Below are 14,341 nucleotides of genomic sequence, written 5' to 3'. Positions count from 1 at the left end.
CTACTCTCCGTAATGACTCAAAATGGAAGGCTTACTAAGATGAGCGGTTTTAATACTCGCTAAGATTAAGTTATTTCAACCAGCTTTTTAAAAAATTCTTTGTTTCGTGGAAAGGAGCCAGGGATGTCAGATTGTGGCGTTGATGACTTGCTACTGATTCATTTTAGTTCAAACAAGGTTTCTATGTTCACTAGCCTCATGGATCAATGTTTATCACCATCTCAGTTTCTCTGCATCATATCAATTAAGCCATACCAAGACCGGAAGAGCAAATTGAGACCTCTTTTTGTATAATGAGGATCTCTATTCACTTATTACTAATGAAGTCAAGGAACCAGACAAAATGGCAATAAGATAGTGGTCTATGCAGCTTTAATGTAACTTTCAAAGAGTTGATGTAATACAAAGTTGTCAAATCTCCAATTGGATAACTAGCTTGCTAAGCAGGTAACTTGTTAACCATCTAATTTGCATTCAATCTATACAAATCAATAAGCCTATTTGTATTAAATGTAATGCAGATACTAAAAGCTTTTTGAAAAGAGTAACTGCTGAGAGAACATTACACTTTTGTGTCATGGTTTGAAATCGAACTCTAATTTGATTAGCTCCATATGTCTGAGTACGGCAAAAGTTCAAACTTGATAGGTGCCGTCTTTATACTGTGCATGTTTGTCAGCTCTTCCTTATTTGATTCTCAAGACGACTTCGAGAAGACATCCTCACTTTCTTAAGATTGTCCTTCACTCACCTTCCTCAGGGATGTCAAAAAGAATGAGTTATCGGCAGAGAGCTTATGATGCACATGACCCGAGGGAAAACAACAACACATGAAGTCACTTACTCTAGCACCAGTTATATTCCTTAACTATTCCCACTCTTACAGTTGTACCTGGGATGATTTCTTACTTTCCCTGGGGTTGGGGGAGGGGATTTACTATCTACACGGAACATCTTGAGTAGGAAACCTGACTGACAAAGAGATTAGTTTCTGATTTCTTGTAAAGAAGATGTAGATGTTTAACTGTTAACCCCCGGGCTATTCCTGCCTCAATGACACAACAAGTGAATGTGGATTGGAATCCTAATGTGACTAAAATAACAGAAATAGATATCAAATCCCGTCCACTGTATACCTGTATGGACAGGGACGTCAGAACTCATGAGAGTTCCTGATGGCACTTTTAGCTATGATTGATTGAGACATTGTGCGATTTGCTTAATATATCGATCTTTCATCATTCTAACAATCTTTTGTTGCATTTTGTATTCTCTTTGATTCTGCCTGTTTCTTTATCCCTCGTCTTATCCCAGTCATTTTAATTAGCCTAATTACTTAATTAAGTTTCTTTTTTTCTTCTTTTGATTTTCAGGGGGTCGTTATAAAACCTGGAAGCGTCGCTGGTTCATCTTGACCGATAACTGCCTGTACTATTTTGAATACACCACTGTAAGTCACTAGATATACTTGTTTATATACTACTCCAATCTCTAGTCTCGCTGATCCTTACCCTTGAGTAGGGCTTAATATCATGGCTGTGCTAACCGCCAAATTCCAGCTTACGGTCACCATTCTCTGCTGGCATGACAATTTCAAATTTCTGAGCTAGCCTTGTAAGCGTAGAATGCCTAGTGACCAGAGTACGCATGCACACAAGCCAAAATTCCCCCTAACCCACGAAACACACTTGACCTTAGTGCAGAATTCCCTGCTTCGGTAAACGCTGATTCTTTGCTAGCGGTAAGCAGAGCCATGAAATAGGGACCTGATCCTTGCTCATACCTGATTAGATTATATAAATTGTATTGTCTTCTTTTGTCATTTGAACTAAATAATTTTATTTATTTGCAAGTTGCAATGTTTGATGATTCAAAACAATAGTTTTATATGGACAAAATATAATTTTTAAGTGGGATCTTATTGTTGAGTCAACTTCTTATTTATTCCTCTCTTCTCAGGACAAAGAACCTCGAGGTATAATTCCGCTGGAAAACTTACAGATCCGGGAGTTAGAAGACAATAAGAAACCGGTAAGTAGAGATGAACACTCCCAATGACATTCTGCACGATTCTGCCCCGCGGTCCAAATATACGCGCACGCATGACCGAGTTTGTCCGACCACAATCATTGCTGTGATTGGTCAAATGGGTGAACGCGCACAGTTTGATTGATAGGCCGGATCGGTCCATTAGATTGAGGTATTGAGATTTCAAATTGGCTGAACACATGACTGTTAGCCTGTTTATATCTGCTTATCATGTTTACTAATGTTTGACGCTTAGCTGCTCTGAAACACCTGTTTACCCATCTGCCCATCTGGAGCAGGTTTAGGTAACCTAATCCAGATAGTAGCTTGATATACCATAGAGGCACCTTAGCTTTACCTTGCAGGTGGTGTAAGGGTATAAACATCAGATGAACAATTAAATATGCCCTGATGAGTTATCCTTATGCAAGCTATGTCTGATTCATGGAATCCTTGATACATTCAGGCCGATCAGGACAATTCAAGGTACCAATGGAACTCAGCTGTGCCCACAATATGTTACTCTTTGCACCTTTTGGGGTCTAGCCAAACATGTGTCTCAGTCGGTACCCATGTGTCCCCGGTAACCATACTTCAAGTTCAAAAACACATATTATAATATTTGTGTTGCCGTCCCTCTCTCCCTACAGCACTGTTTTGAGCTTTTTGCTGCAGACGGTCGTGAAATCATCAAAGCTTGTAAGACGGATGCAGATGGGAAGGTAGTGGAAGGTAAACACAGCATCTACCGTATGTTGGCGTCTACTCTGGAAGAGAAAGAAGCTTGGATCAAATCAATCACGTAAGAAATAAACTCAAGCCCAACTTAGTAGTTAACACTTCTACTCTTGATGCCATTTTCCAGATGAGCAACCATCTGAAACCATTCAACTGCAAGGGTTACAGTGCACAGAAATAGCTGTGTACATCGTACATGTGTGGACTGTGTACATGCATTCATCATTCATGCCTCATGATAGTGCATGCTGACAATATCATTCAGAACCACAGTGGATGATGTTAAATGGTCTGACAGTGGGAGGGTTAAATTAAGAAAAACAATGTGAAATTCAACTCATCATGAAGTTCCTTTAAAGAAACTTTTTACAGATTTACTTGAAGCACAATCACCTCTTAAGACTAAAGGAAAAAGAACTACAGTTGGTTTTGGTTGGGAAGCAGTTGAAAACAACTGGTCTGTTTTCCTTTTAAACTAATGAAACTAAAACTTCAAAAAGTATGGTATCATTCACAGTTCGTCTTAGTCTCAAGTTCTATCATTGTAACAATTTAAGAATTTAAGTTTGTGATTATAAGTTCAGCTTGAATGCCCTATTTGGGGTTTTGAGTGTGCCCTGCTTTCAGCAGTTTGTGTCATGGGTTATTTATAGAGGTAGCTTAAATCCATGTCATCTTAGATCATGTTTAAACTCACTGTACTCAACATCTATCTATTTCTCTCAACAGAGCCAGTATAAGTAAGGATCCCTTCTACGACATGCTCGCAGCAAGAAAGAAAAAAGCATCTTCCAACATCAAGGATACCTAGATATCAAAACCCAACTTTACGTTTTTGTTTTCCCCAAGTCCGTCGACGAAGCATCACCTTTTCTGGAACGCTTTTTGTCCTACTCAAGTTGGTGATTGAAACATTTTGTTCTCTACAACAACGTCGCTCAAAGATTTGATTTCTTCCAAGATGGTCAAATGAAACCACATTACGTCACGGCGATCTTAATGATACGCATTTGCATAATCTATAAATAGAATGTGATATATATTGCTAATGAATGAGGTACAGGAACCCAATAGAATGAACTCAATGCCTGGGGAGGGGGGGGGGGAGGGGGGAGCAGGTGGCTACAGTCTTTACCCCCTCTCAGAGGAATGACTCAAGAGGAAAGATTTGACCGATCAAATATCAAAGTAAATTTGATGTTTGCAAGTGATTGAAAGAAGCAGAATGTCTCAGCTTTTTCTTATCAGCTTGTGAAGGTCGTCTGAAGACTCCGCAGCCACGGTTAAATAAGAACGACTTCTTCAAAGGAGGAAAACAAACTTTTATATCATCTTATTAACAATAGCTTTCATTTCTTAAAAATGATCAGTTAAAAACCAAGAAAAGTCAATCAATTGTTATATTACTTTGTATCATAATTTCAAAAGAAATGGCTGTGAAAAGCACTGTACAGTCTAAATAAACTATGACGTATTTTAATTTTTTTATGAATTTACACAGCTGTACTTTTTTTTGTATGAAAATTAAAGTCAGCACTTGACTGTACAATATTTGTACCTAAAACTGCACAACGTTTTTTTGTAAACTCTCAATCAAACCTACTCAGTAAGGATTGAAAAGTAACAGTCTCAATTTTTTCTGTTCGTGTACAAAAGTGGTTTTGTTATATTTATTATGCAACTCGTTGAATAATTGAGACGCTTTGAAGTTATTTGTTTTGTATAGTTATAATGAAGCAACAGTTTTTAATTAATGTACTTATTATGAATCGACTCCTTGCATACATAGCTGATAGAATTTGCATATATGCAAATAAGGAAACATTTGTTAGCTCAGTACTATAAGGACCTCATTTGCAGTTTCATGTTTGGAAAAAGAAAACCAAGGACTTAAATCTGAAATGTCTTCAAATCAAACATGAGAGAAACATTGTTGTTTATCTTCTTTGAACAAATACTTTGGGAAGATATTTAGCAAAGCTCATTATCTAATTTGATGAAATTCATTCAACTTGTGATGAAGACCTTATTGTACTGAACTGATGAACTGTTGGTCATATGGTGCATCTTTTGTGAGCTACTTGGGGTGCTGTTTGAGTAGAAGCAAAATGTTAACAATGAGCAGTGTGGAAGGGCCTTTAAAAACGTCCAAGCTATTAGTGTCTCAAATTCAGTCTAATAAGTCTTTTGAAAAATAAACTGGTTTCCCTCCCCTTAGTGCCACAGGCTGGTCACGAGGATTACATTAGTGGCTGCAGGCAGCTCAAAATGTAAGAACTATAGTAAGGGTATGTTTTGTGAATTTCACTGTACTCAGTTCTTTGGATGACATTGGAGTTTATACTGACACAAATCATTGCAAAGAAGGCAAAAGTCAATTAATGTTAAAGTTTAAAGGAACCGTTTGTGCATTGGATATGTAAGGTAGAGTGACATCATAGAGTCAGTGAAGTGTTTAATCGTATCAAATCCAGACTCATTGTCACCCAACCTTATGAAAGTTGTCACTGCCAAGTTGAAAACTCAATCAATTAAAGTGATTTACCTGTTTTTGAAATCAACATGACTTTTTGTGACCTCTCTAGTTATCCAATCTCCTGATGAAATTGAATTCAATCCTACTTTGTCTGATTCCCAGAATCAATGATAGCAATACAATACAGATGAAGCTCCTGTTTATTTTCATGGAGATCTTAATTTCTATGATGGTTATGGGCAAGTTTAAAACAAAATGGAAAACGAAGTTAAGATTATGTTTTATTAAGACTACAAAACCAACCTGACCAAACAGTTGCGTCAAAATTCAACAAAGGAACTGAATAATCAGCAAGATTAGGTCAAAGTGTTCTGTTATTTTTTTATATTTTTTTTTGCTTTTCTTTTACTTTGTTATTTGGTGCTTATAGATTTCCAGTAAATGCTTCCTGTTTTACAGTATTATGATATGAAAAGAAACTTCCGCATGACTCTGGTCAAACTAGACTTGTATTAGTCAAGTCATTTGTAATGGAAGAAACTTGTTGAGAGTACATGTACATGTATGTATAATGCTCTTCAGGTAGATTGATACGCTGCAATGACTATCTGAAGTCTATGAGAAGTAACTCTATAGACTAGATGCAAAGCTTTGGTATGGTGGTAGAATACAACAATTTAGTTCTTATTTGAAAAGATGGTGCTTTGAAGAGATTTTGTAATCAAAAATTCACGATTCAAATTGTCAATTAGTTGCATTTTGGCTAGAAACAAGGTTTTATTTGTGCTTTGTCATTTTGCTTTTTCATTTTGTGAAATTGGTTTTAAAAACATGAAGAAAAAAACACACAGATTCTCAAAATAATCTATCAGATATTTAAATTCAATATTAATATGGAGGTTTTCTGGTGTTACCAAATATTTTCCTAAAATTGTTTCCATGCCAAAAGTTGCAGCTGCATCTAAAAAAAACACCCGAGTTTCTCTCCACTACATTTGATTGAATTGAGTGTGTCGTATGTAGAGGCCAAATTCATATTCCTGTTACATAAAGACAATGGTTCAATTTTTGTTTATAATTATTATAAAATACTGAAGTGATGATTGTACTTACTGAACAAGCAATTAAGTTATGTTTGTTGCTGTTTTATAAAAACTTATATAGATGTATTGATAGTATAAATATGTTGGCTTAAAATGCCATCGGTTGGTTTTAATGCTGTTGGTTTAAATGGTAAAAAGTTTGAATGTAATGTTTGTTGTGTATAATACTATAACAAAATTTAGTTGAATAATTTCAAATTGTTGAAAATTGTTCTCCATGACGATTGATTTCTGCGAATCAAAATTATTTAGATTTATTTTGTTTTCAACGAAGATCAAAAACTTAAAATAGCATCTCACAGATTGCACAAAATTCCTTTCCCTTGTGCCAATTACACAAAGCACTAAGATTCATCTTGGTGAGTTGTCAAAATCACCTTAGTTATATGTGACATCACACTTTGCTTAGAAATTATCTTTAATACACAGTTAAGATCAATCTTATAAGTTATAACTGAATGTATTTTATATTTTTGCCAAAACCATTCCAGAAAAATAGGCTTAATTTATCTTAAAATATACCATAAAAGAGTACAAGTTATGTACAAGAAAAACCCCGCATATTTACTGTTACTCTTCAATTAAGGGATTATTTTAAAGAGATATTGTGTACTCTTAAAACTTTTATTAATTTGGGGTGGAACAAAGAAAAGTTGACTAGAGCAGGACTTAAGATACTGGTGCTCTACCAACTGAGCTATCTAGCCCTATGTTGGCGATTTCTCTATTTTGTCAACATCTTTGTTCGGGTGGATATCAGTCAGAATACATTCAACCTGTAACTGCCGCGTAGCCAGCGATCACACCCAACTTTACTATACAACCTGGGAAGGGGCTTGTGTAAACTTGGTACAAGTAAGGATTCCGTAAGGAGATGATATCATATGCCCCCCAAAACTACATTTTAAGCACATGGTAAAATAGAAATAGTATTTAGAAGCTGCTCCACCAATATTGACTATTGTTTATAAAAACAAAAATGTCCTCACGTTTACACTCAAAATGTTTTGCAAACTTGAAAGTTTCCTTAATGATTGAACCCATGTGATTCTCCAAAACTTTAATGGTTGAACTTCCCTTTATAATAAATAACAAAAGTATAGAGGAACTGATAGAACAGAATGATGTATTAACCCATGTTGGGTTTCATAACAGTTGTTTGGGATGAAAGAAGAATAGATTGAAACTGTTTTAGACTTGTTCAAGTCTTTGTAGTGTTAATGAGTGGAGATGGATTTTATAGTCAGTCAAACAAACAAACAAACAAATACAAAATGTTTCTGTTATCAAAAAGAAATGTTTATTCACAAACAAGTTTCCCAGTGTTTCTTATACAGTCAGTAAACCAGTTATATATTTGATCAACTTTTATAGAACTGAAAAATAAATAAAAGATAACTACCTGTAAATATATGAAATATTGGTTTGTGGTTTTGCAATTTTTTCATAGACCCCTTATTACTTTTTAATTATACCACTATCATCAAAGACAATGAAATTGGGCCCGGTCTGTAACTGCATCGCTAAAGAAGTAACTGGTCAATTCAGAAATCTTCCTTCGAGAAAAAAATTGTGAGACTTGGAAACTGCCTGCCAGTGCTACTGAAAGAAGGGAAGAGTACTATCTCCGAACGAATAAGAAGTGGATATCGTTTTACACAAACACAGCTCACTTCACTCTGGGCCCAATTTCATAGAACTGCTTAAGCACAACAAACTTATGCTTACCATAATAAGGTTACCAGCCAAATTACCATGTCCTATGTACATTGTACATACTGCTTACTTTTGCTTAGCAGAAAGTTTGTGAGCAATATTTTCTGCTTGAGCAGCTCTATGAAATTGGTCCCGTTAAGACGACTGAAAATGTCATGCTTGGAGCATATCCAAAGAAAAAAAATAACAAAATAATTTTGAAAAGTGACAAAGAGTCCCTAGGGTGTTCAATGTCCTTGCTGGCTTTCCAATAAATAAATCCTTGAGTGTTTTAATTGTAGTGTCATATCCTCTCAGAGAGCCAGATTGCAGCTGAGCATCCAGCTTTGATGACGTTAGAGAGTGCAGAGTACATCGGAGCCTGCAAGGAGAGAGGGGAAATAAGCTGGTCACAATCACTCAAATCTGCGTCATACAAGAGGAAAAGAAACAACCTTAGATGTGTGTTATGGATTAGAGGAGAAGAACACCAGATTGAAGCTCTGTTTTTTCAGAGTGTGGGTTGGAGTCCTGGTCAGGGCATTTGCATCCTTCAGCAAGACACTTGACCATTATTCATTCGTTCTTCGGATGGAACCTAAAGCTGCAAGTCCCTTTTGTTGTTTAATGTACCAGTGCACCTATTGTAAAGAGACTGAGTTCGCCCCGTTGTTCCTGGTTGTATTAGCTGCATATTGCACCACACAGCACCTTGTAAACCATTACATGGTGCTGTGTAAAGTCTCATACTTCATTGGTCTCATACTTAACACAAAATACTAATCTATTTGACACCATGGTGGTACCCAAAGCAGAACGTTATCTATTTTATTGAAACACTCCTTGATGTTCCAATGCAGTATAGTACATCGCGTGCTACTGTACCAGCCCATTCCCATATCGCATGTAGTGCTCCACTTTAAATAATGACTGATCCGTATCAGCTGTTCAAATCCCTCCTTATAATCCCATTTCCACCAATCAGAACGCCTTCAATGTGTTGGGCATTGATTAATCATCAATGAATCGAGACTTTAAATCTATGGCTATGACATCATGGATTAGTGATCAGATCCAATATACCTCAAGTCTGTAGAAACGAATGGGGGAAACTAAACACCTAGATGCAACTGTATACAACGGCCAGGCACAGAGACAGCTTGGCACAGAAGAAGATATTACTAGATTCAGAATAACCAAAGTTAAGAAAAAAATCTGGTTTTGTACTGACCCACTGACCCAAAAGATTGATTTCACTAACACATCAACTGACTACTTAGTCTATCAAACTTGTAAAAAAACGCATACAATATACTTTATATATTTGTATTTTACTTTTTTATTGTTGTGGCAGTGATGAAGTGTAATAAAATAAACCAAATATAAATACATCTAAGCCACAAGGAGAACCCAAAACAAAAATGTAGATAAAATTGGGAGAATGCCGAGCTAGATTGCTTAGTTGGTCGAGCGCGGACACAATATCCCTACTGTAGTAAATTTCAAATTTTTTTCCACGTCTATCTGTGGATTTTAATGAACTTTTTCAAATGGATGTGTAGGTTTTTTTCATCAAACACCCATTTGATCATTAATGGTAGTGAAAATGCAACTAATGACCTTTAGAGAACTGAGCTGACGAATCAGTTTTTTTGATGACCTGTAGAACTGAAACTCCTGACTGACCGGATGGAACACTCTCCACAATCATGACCTGCGATAGTGACCTATAAAAGTGACCCATTCCAGCCCATCATTCAGACCTTGAGACTATCATACCATTTCATGACTCAATTGTATAGAGCTGCTTAGCACAAAAAGTGGCTAAGCATAACAAAACTAGCTTACCTGAATCAGGTTACCAGCCAAACTACAATGTCACGTATACTATTTGTGATTGGTATCCTGCACACTTTTGCTTAGCAGACAATGTTTTCACAAAAGCAGCTTTATGAAACTGAACCTAGGGCTGACATTTCATCTTAGAGTGGGCAAGGCCATTTCAATTTTGCAGGTTCTTTAGAACTGCTAAAACATAGGATTTAAACTCCCTCTAGCTACCTAGCAACCTTGGTAATCTAGTTGGTAAGACACTGCTCTACAATTGCAAGGGTAGTGGGTTCAAACCCCACCCAAGTAATATGCCTGTGATTTTGTGCACATGAATCGGGGTAAGTACTGAGTATACAGTGCTAGCACACATCGCGGTATGGGTAAAAACCAAAATTAATAAGACTGATATTATCTGAGGCATAGCTGGGTCAGATGACCCTAAAGTGCTGACCTTGGATGACCTTACTGACCTGTTCAGCATCGTGCTCCAGCCCCTTATCCAGGTGTTCTAATTCTTCATCTCTGAATTGTTGGATAGTCTTCAATAACTCTGCATGCTTTACAGGATCATCATCAAGAAGTTGTCGGATTTGTCTGATGAGATGAACGGTCAAAACAAGAAATGAAACTAGAGAGTGTCTCTTGAAAAAAACCTAAATTTGTTTACGAGTGAAGTTTCAACTCTCACAATAACACTGTGTTGTAAACAAAGACACAGTGTCTTGTTTAAAGAACACATGTTACACCAAATGTCAAGACCAAGACTGGAACCCACACTCTGCTGATCAGAAACAGCAGAGCTTAAGTTCAGTGCTCTTGACCGCTCGGCTATGACTCATCATTGCCAAGTGGCATTCCCAGATAAGGGAAAGAAAGGTATGACTTAAGCCCTTTTCACACTACGCTATTCCCCAGGGTTGCCCGGGGGGAATAACGGCCGGCCTTTTCACATTATGATCGCCTTACCCACGGTCTGCATCAGCAAATGGACATGCCCCGGGGAATAAAAAAATACAGTGTGAAAAGGGCTTATGATGACACCCCTTAGATTTTTTAGTACGAATGTGACAGGATTACACCTCTACTATAAATCTTGCAGAAACAAAATGAATCTACGAGTTATTACTCCATGAATACTTACTTATTGTAGTGTCCACCAATAGTCTCCTCTACAGCCACTGTACATGCCATTGCTCCTTCCTTCCCCAATAGAGCTGTACCAGCACCTAGAAGTATGAATTTATAGATGATTAATAGCCTGAGGTAAGACTACAAAGTTATTATTTCAGTGTTTCCATAAAGAGTGTTTGAATCAACAAACTAATTACACCAAAAATACAAATTAAGTGATCCGTTTGGTTTAAATATTTCGAGTTGACCCCTTTTCAAGATCATAGAGGACTTCACCTTTATTATTATATATTTCTGTCAACGAAACCAAGGATGCCTCAAGTGAACTTAATCGCTGTAGCTTGCAAGCCTCAGAAAACATGTAGACAAGGGTGCTTGCTATGTGAACCAGAAACACCAGGTTTAAACGATAAGTGTTCTGGGTTCTTTTAGGTGCATTACCAGAACTACAGCTTAATCTCCCATCCGAAAGGACTAAGCAACTACAAAGATACATGTACCATGACCAGGACTCAAACCCACACTCTGCTGATCAGAAACACCAGAGCAGGAGTCCGGTGCTCTTAACCACTCAGCCATGACACGCCCTAAAATGACCTTACCTAAAGCAAAGCCAGCAATATTCCAGATGGGAAGTAAAACTGTTGGTCTGACTCGATGCTCTGGGATCAAACGTTCAAATGTTTCCCTGTGATGCTTCTCCTGGTCCCACATTTCCTTAAAATAAAAAAAATAAAGACAAATTCAGTTAGTAAAAAGGCTTCTTCTCTGTTCATGTTCACACAAAAGCCACACTCTCTTAAACTTGTCCAGCAATCACAGACTTGGACATGGTCATCTATGCCATGAGTTTTGTAGGTAAAACTATCAAGCATTGAAACTCATTACAATAGAGTTGGCTTCTCAAACCAGAGTTGCAAAGTATTATGCATTTAGTGAGCCAAACTTTTTGTAAGAAATATAATTGATTGCTTTGTGGGTTTTTAATTCTTATAATTAATTGATTCGTAAAGAGCTACTTGAGTGAGTCTCTTGAGTTAGTTGCGATGATTGTAACCCTCCTCAGGCCTGATACTTCATGAAGGCAACAAAGGTAATTGCCTCCATGCCCCCTGGTCATTGCCTTGGTGCCCATGAAATTCTCCAGTAGAATCTTACAATTTCCTCGTAGGGTGCCCTTTACCAAGGAAAAAATGCCTTGGTGCCCTTGCCCTTTCAAACACGAAACATACAGACCCTGCTTCCTCCCTGATGGTCCAACCGACCACTGTCTGGAGGAGTGTTCTAACTACTCCTAGAACTATGAGGTTCCTTCTGCTATCGTCTCCACAAACCTCATAGTTCTAGGAGTAGGTTCAGACCATCACAACTACATACCTGTATGACGGGTCCCACTGCAGTTTTACCCAACACAGCCATTTGACCAGCATAGATTCTATCTGCCCCTAATTCTCCAGCATGATCGACACGGATAATGCGATCCAGCAGAGCACTGGTCGTTGCCTGTGAGCTGGCAGGTCTCGCTACTAGGGATGTTCTACTGGTGGCTTTGGCTCTATGAAGATGACAGGTTCGGCAAATGGAGCAAGTTATTGAACGTAGATGGGAAACATTCATGGTGACTTCACTCCTGTACAAAAGAAAGTTATCAATATAAACCACAAGGGAAACTGACTGAGTAAGTTTTTAAATGATTTTGGGGGTTGAACAAAGAATTGACTAGAGTGGGATTCGAACATATGACCTCCGGATTAACATCCTGGCGCTCTACCAACTGAGCTACATGTATCTAGCCCTATATTGGCAGTACCCCTATTTTGTCAATATCTTTGTTCAGGTGAGCCAGTCAGAAGCCATACAACTGTTAACTGCCAAGTAGAAACTAAGTTGTCAGATTGAAGGTAATGAGAATTTGCAGTATTATTTGAATACCGTCCCCCACTGCATGTCTCTGGTCTAAATAGCGACCTATTCTATAAACAAATTCATTATTCTGATAAAATTTCATTATTTCAAGAAACAAAATCCATGTGATCATACTTTCGTAACAAGTCCATAAGATTTAACGCTATTCAAAACCTCAATGCGTTGTGGGAAAGCATAAGGGGCAGTTTGCTATGCGGAGTATGTTGTCATGCACAACTCGTGCACGCATCGCCTATATCTTTGTGTGTTCAACCATGGAGGAATAAATTCCAAACAAACAAAAGCCTACAGCTGGGTAGTTGCGATAACGTAACCCTCCTGCTACGCCGTCGGCAGGAGGGTTACGTTATCGCAACTAACAGCTTGGCTGATGTTTTGCCAGTCTCCAGACTCGATTCAGCTGTAGTGATACTCAGTGGTGTAAACTACCAACTGATACTGGCTTTCGCTACATGATATGATGTAGCAAAAGCCGGTCAAATTTTTTTGACTGGCCCAAATTTGCACAGGGCTTGAAAGTTTCGTGGAATATCTGCTGCGCAGGCTTTATTCTTTAAACCTGCGTGCACAAATTTAAGATGGGTCATCAACTCAAGTAAAGTCCCGTCAAGCTTGCGCGAGGATTGCACCCAACATGCGTATTACGTTACAGTACTGTACCCTTCCAATTTGTTGTTGTGTGTGGCTGTGGTGTGTGTAATTTGTTTACTGTTTACGCAACGAATTTAAAACAAAAGGGGAAAAAAGAAGATTAACTAATCTTTGACTCTATTTTTCTACCAAAACATTAAACACACTCACTCGTTTACTTCTTGAATTCAGAAGTAAAAACTGCAAACTGTTGCCTGTCGGTTATAAATGAAGTAAATAAGCCAAAAAGGGAGAGCCGAGATAAGTTACGAAACAATCTTCCTGGGCGCCGCCATTGATTGGTTATTTGACCAAAAGAGGGCGCTGTACAAAAATTACCACATGTCACAAACCATGGCAGACGACAGGTTCATTTTTTAAAGAGTCAGAAAAACAGAACTCTCGATTTGTCCCGATGAAATCATTTCCAAGAGTGATAACCGTCAACGTTTGTGTTCCATTGCGATCGTGTTCCTTTCACTTCAGTATATGGTGAGCTTTTTTAACAGGAAAATGTTCAAGTCAAGTGCATTTTTCTATCCGGTGGTAATGTGTATTACTATTTAGTATTTGCCAAGCGGAGTATCTTTTTTAGAAAGTTTGTTTTGTTCACAGCCTCTCTTGTGACAAAAAACAACTTAGGGATTACTAAAGTATTTGACCCCCCCCCCCGCAAATCGTTCTTTAATTACTTAACAAAAACAGACGAAGGAACAGACATTTGATATAACCCACACACAAGGATATTATTATTAGTGAAGAAAAAAACCCACTTTAAATT

At 37.7% G+C, this 14,341-nt stretch overlaps 2 protein-coding genes across 5 annotated transcripts in view; one reads left to right on the top strand and one right to left on the bottom strand.

The window, feature by feature from the left end:
* Positions 1-7,763, top strand: part of LOC139943699 (cytohesin-1-like) — a 53,639-nt gene extending 45,876 nt beyond the window's left edge. For all 4 annotated transcript variants that reach the window (XM_071940441.1, XM_071940442.1, XM_071940443.1 and 1 more), the window contains 4 exons: positions 1,374-1,450; positions 1,960-2,031; positions 2,679-2,830; positions 3,496-7,763. In XM_071940441.1, the coding sequence (XP_071796542.1) occupies positions 1,374-1,450; positions 1,960-2,031; positions 2,679-2,830; positions 3,496-3,577 (383 nt within the window). In that variant the 3' untranslated portion in view covers positions 3,578-7,763. The remainder of the gene's footprint in view (positions 1-1,373; positions 1,451-1,959; positions 2,032-2,678; positions 2,831-3,495) is intronic.
* Positions 4,241-13,888, bottom strand: LOC139943702 (5-demethoxyubiquinone hydroxylase, mitochondrial-like). The gene is made up of 6 exons (XM_071940445.1): positions 13,732-13,888; positions 12,382-12,634; positions 11,607-11,721; positions 11,015-11,099; positions 10,344-10,467; positions 4,241-8,422 (listed from the first exon to the last, which is right to left on the bottom strand). The coding sequence occupies exons 2-6, from the start codon at positions 12,619-12,621 to the stop codon at positions 8,345-8,347; spliced, it is 642 nt and encodes a 213-aa protein (XP_071796546.1). The 5' UTR covers positions 12,622-12,634; positions 13,732-13,888; the 3' UTR covers positions 4,241-8,344.
* Between the last annotated feature and the right edge of the window lie 453 nt (positions 13,889-14,341).

The sequence above is a fragment of the Asterias amurensis genome, chromosome 11 (assembly GCF_032118995.1).
Source record: "Asterias amurensis chromosome 11, ASM3211899v1".
Classification (NCBI taxonomy): Eukaryota; Metazoa; Echinodermata; class Asteroidea; order Forcipulatida; family Asteriidae; genus Asterias; species Asterias amurensis.
The sequence above is the reverse complement of the archived record's forward strand: the minus strand, read 5'-3'. Positions and strand labels throughout refer to the sequence as shown.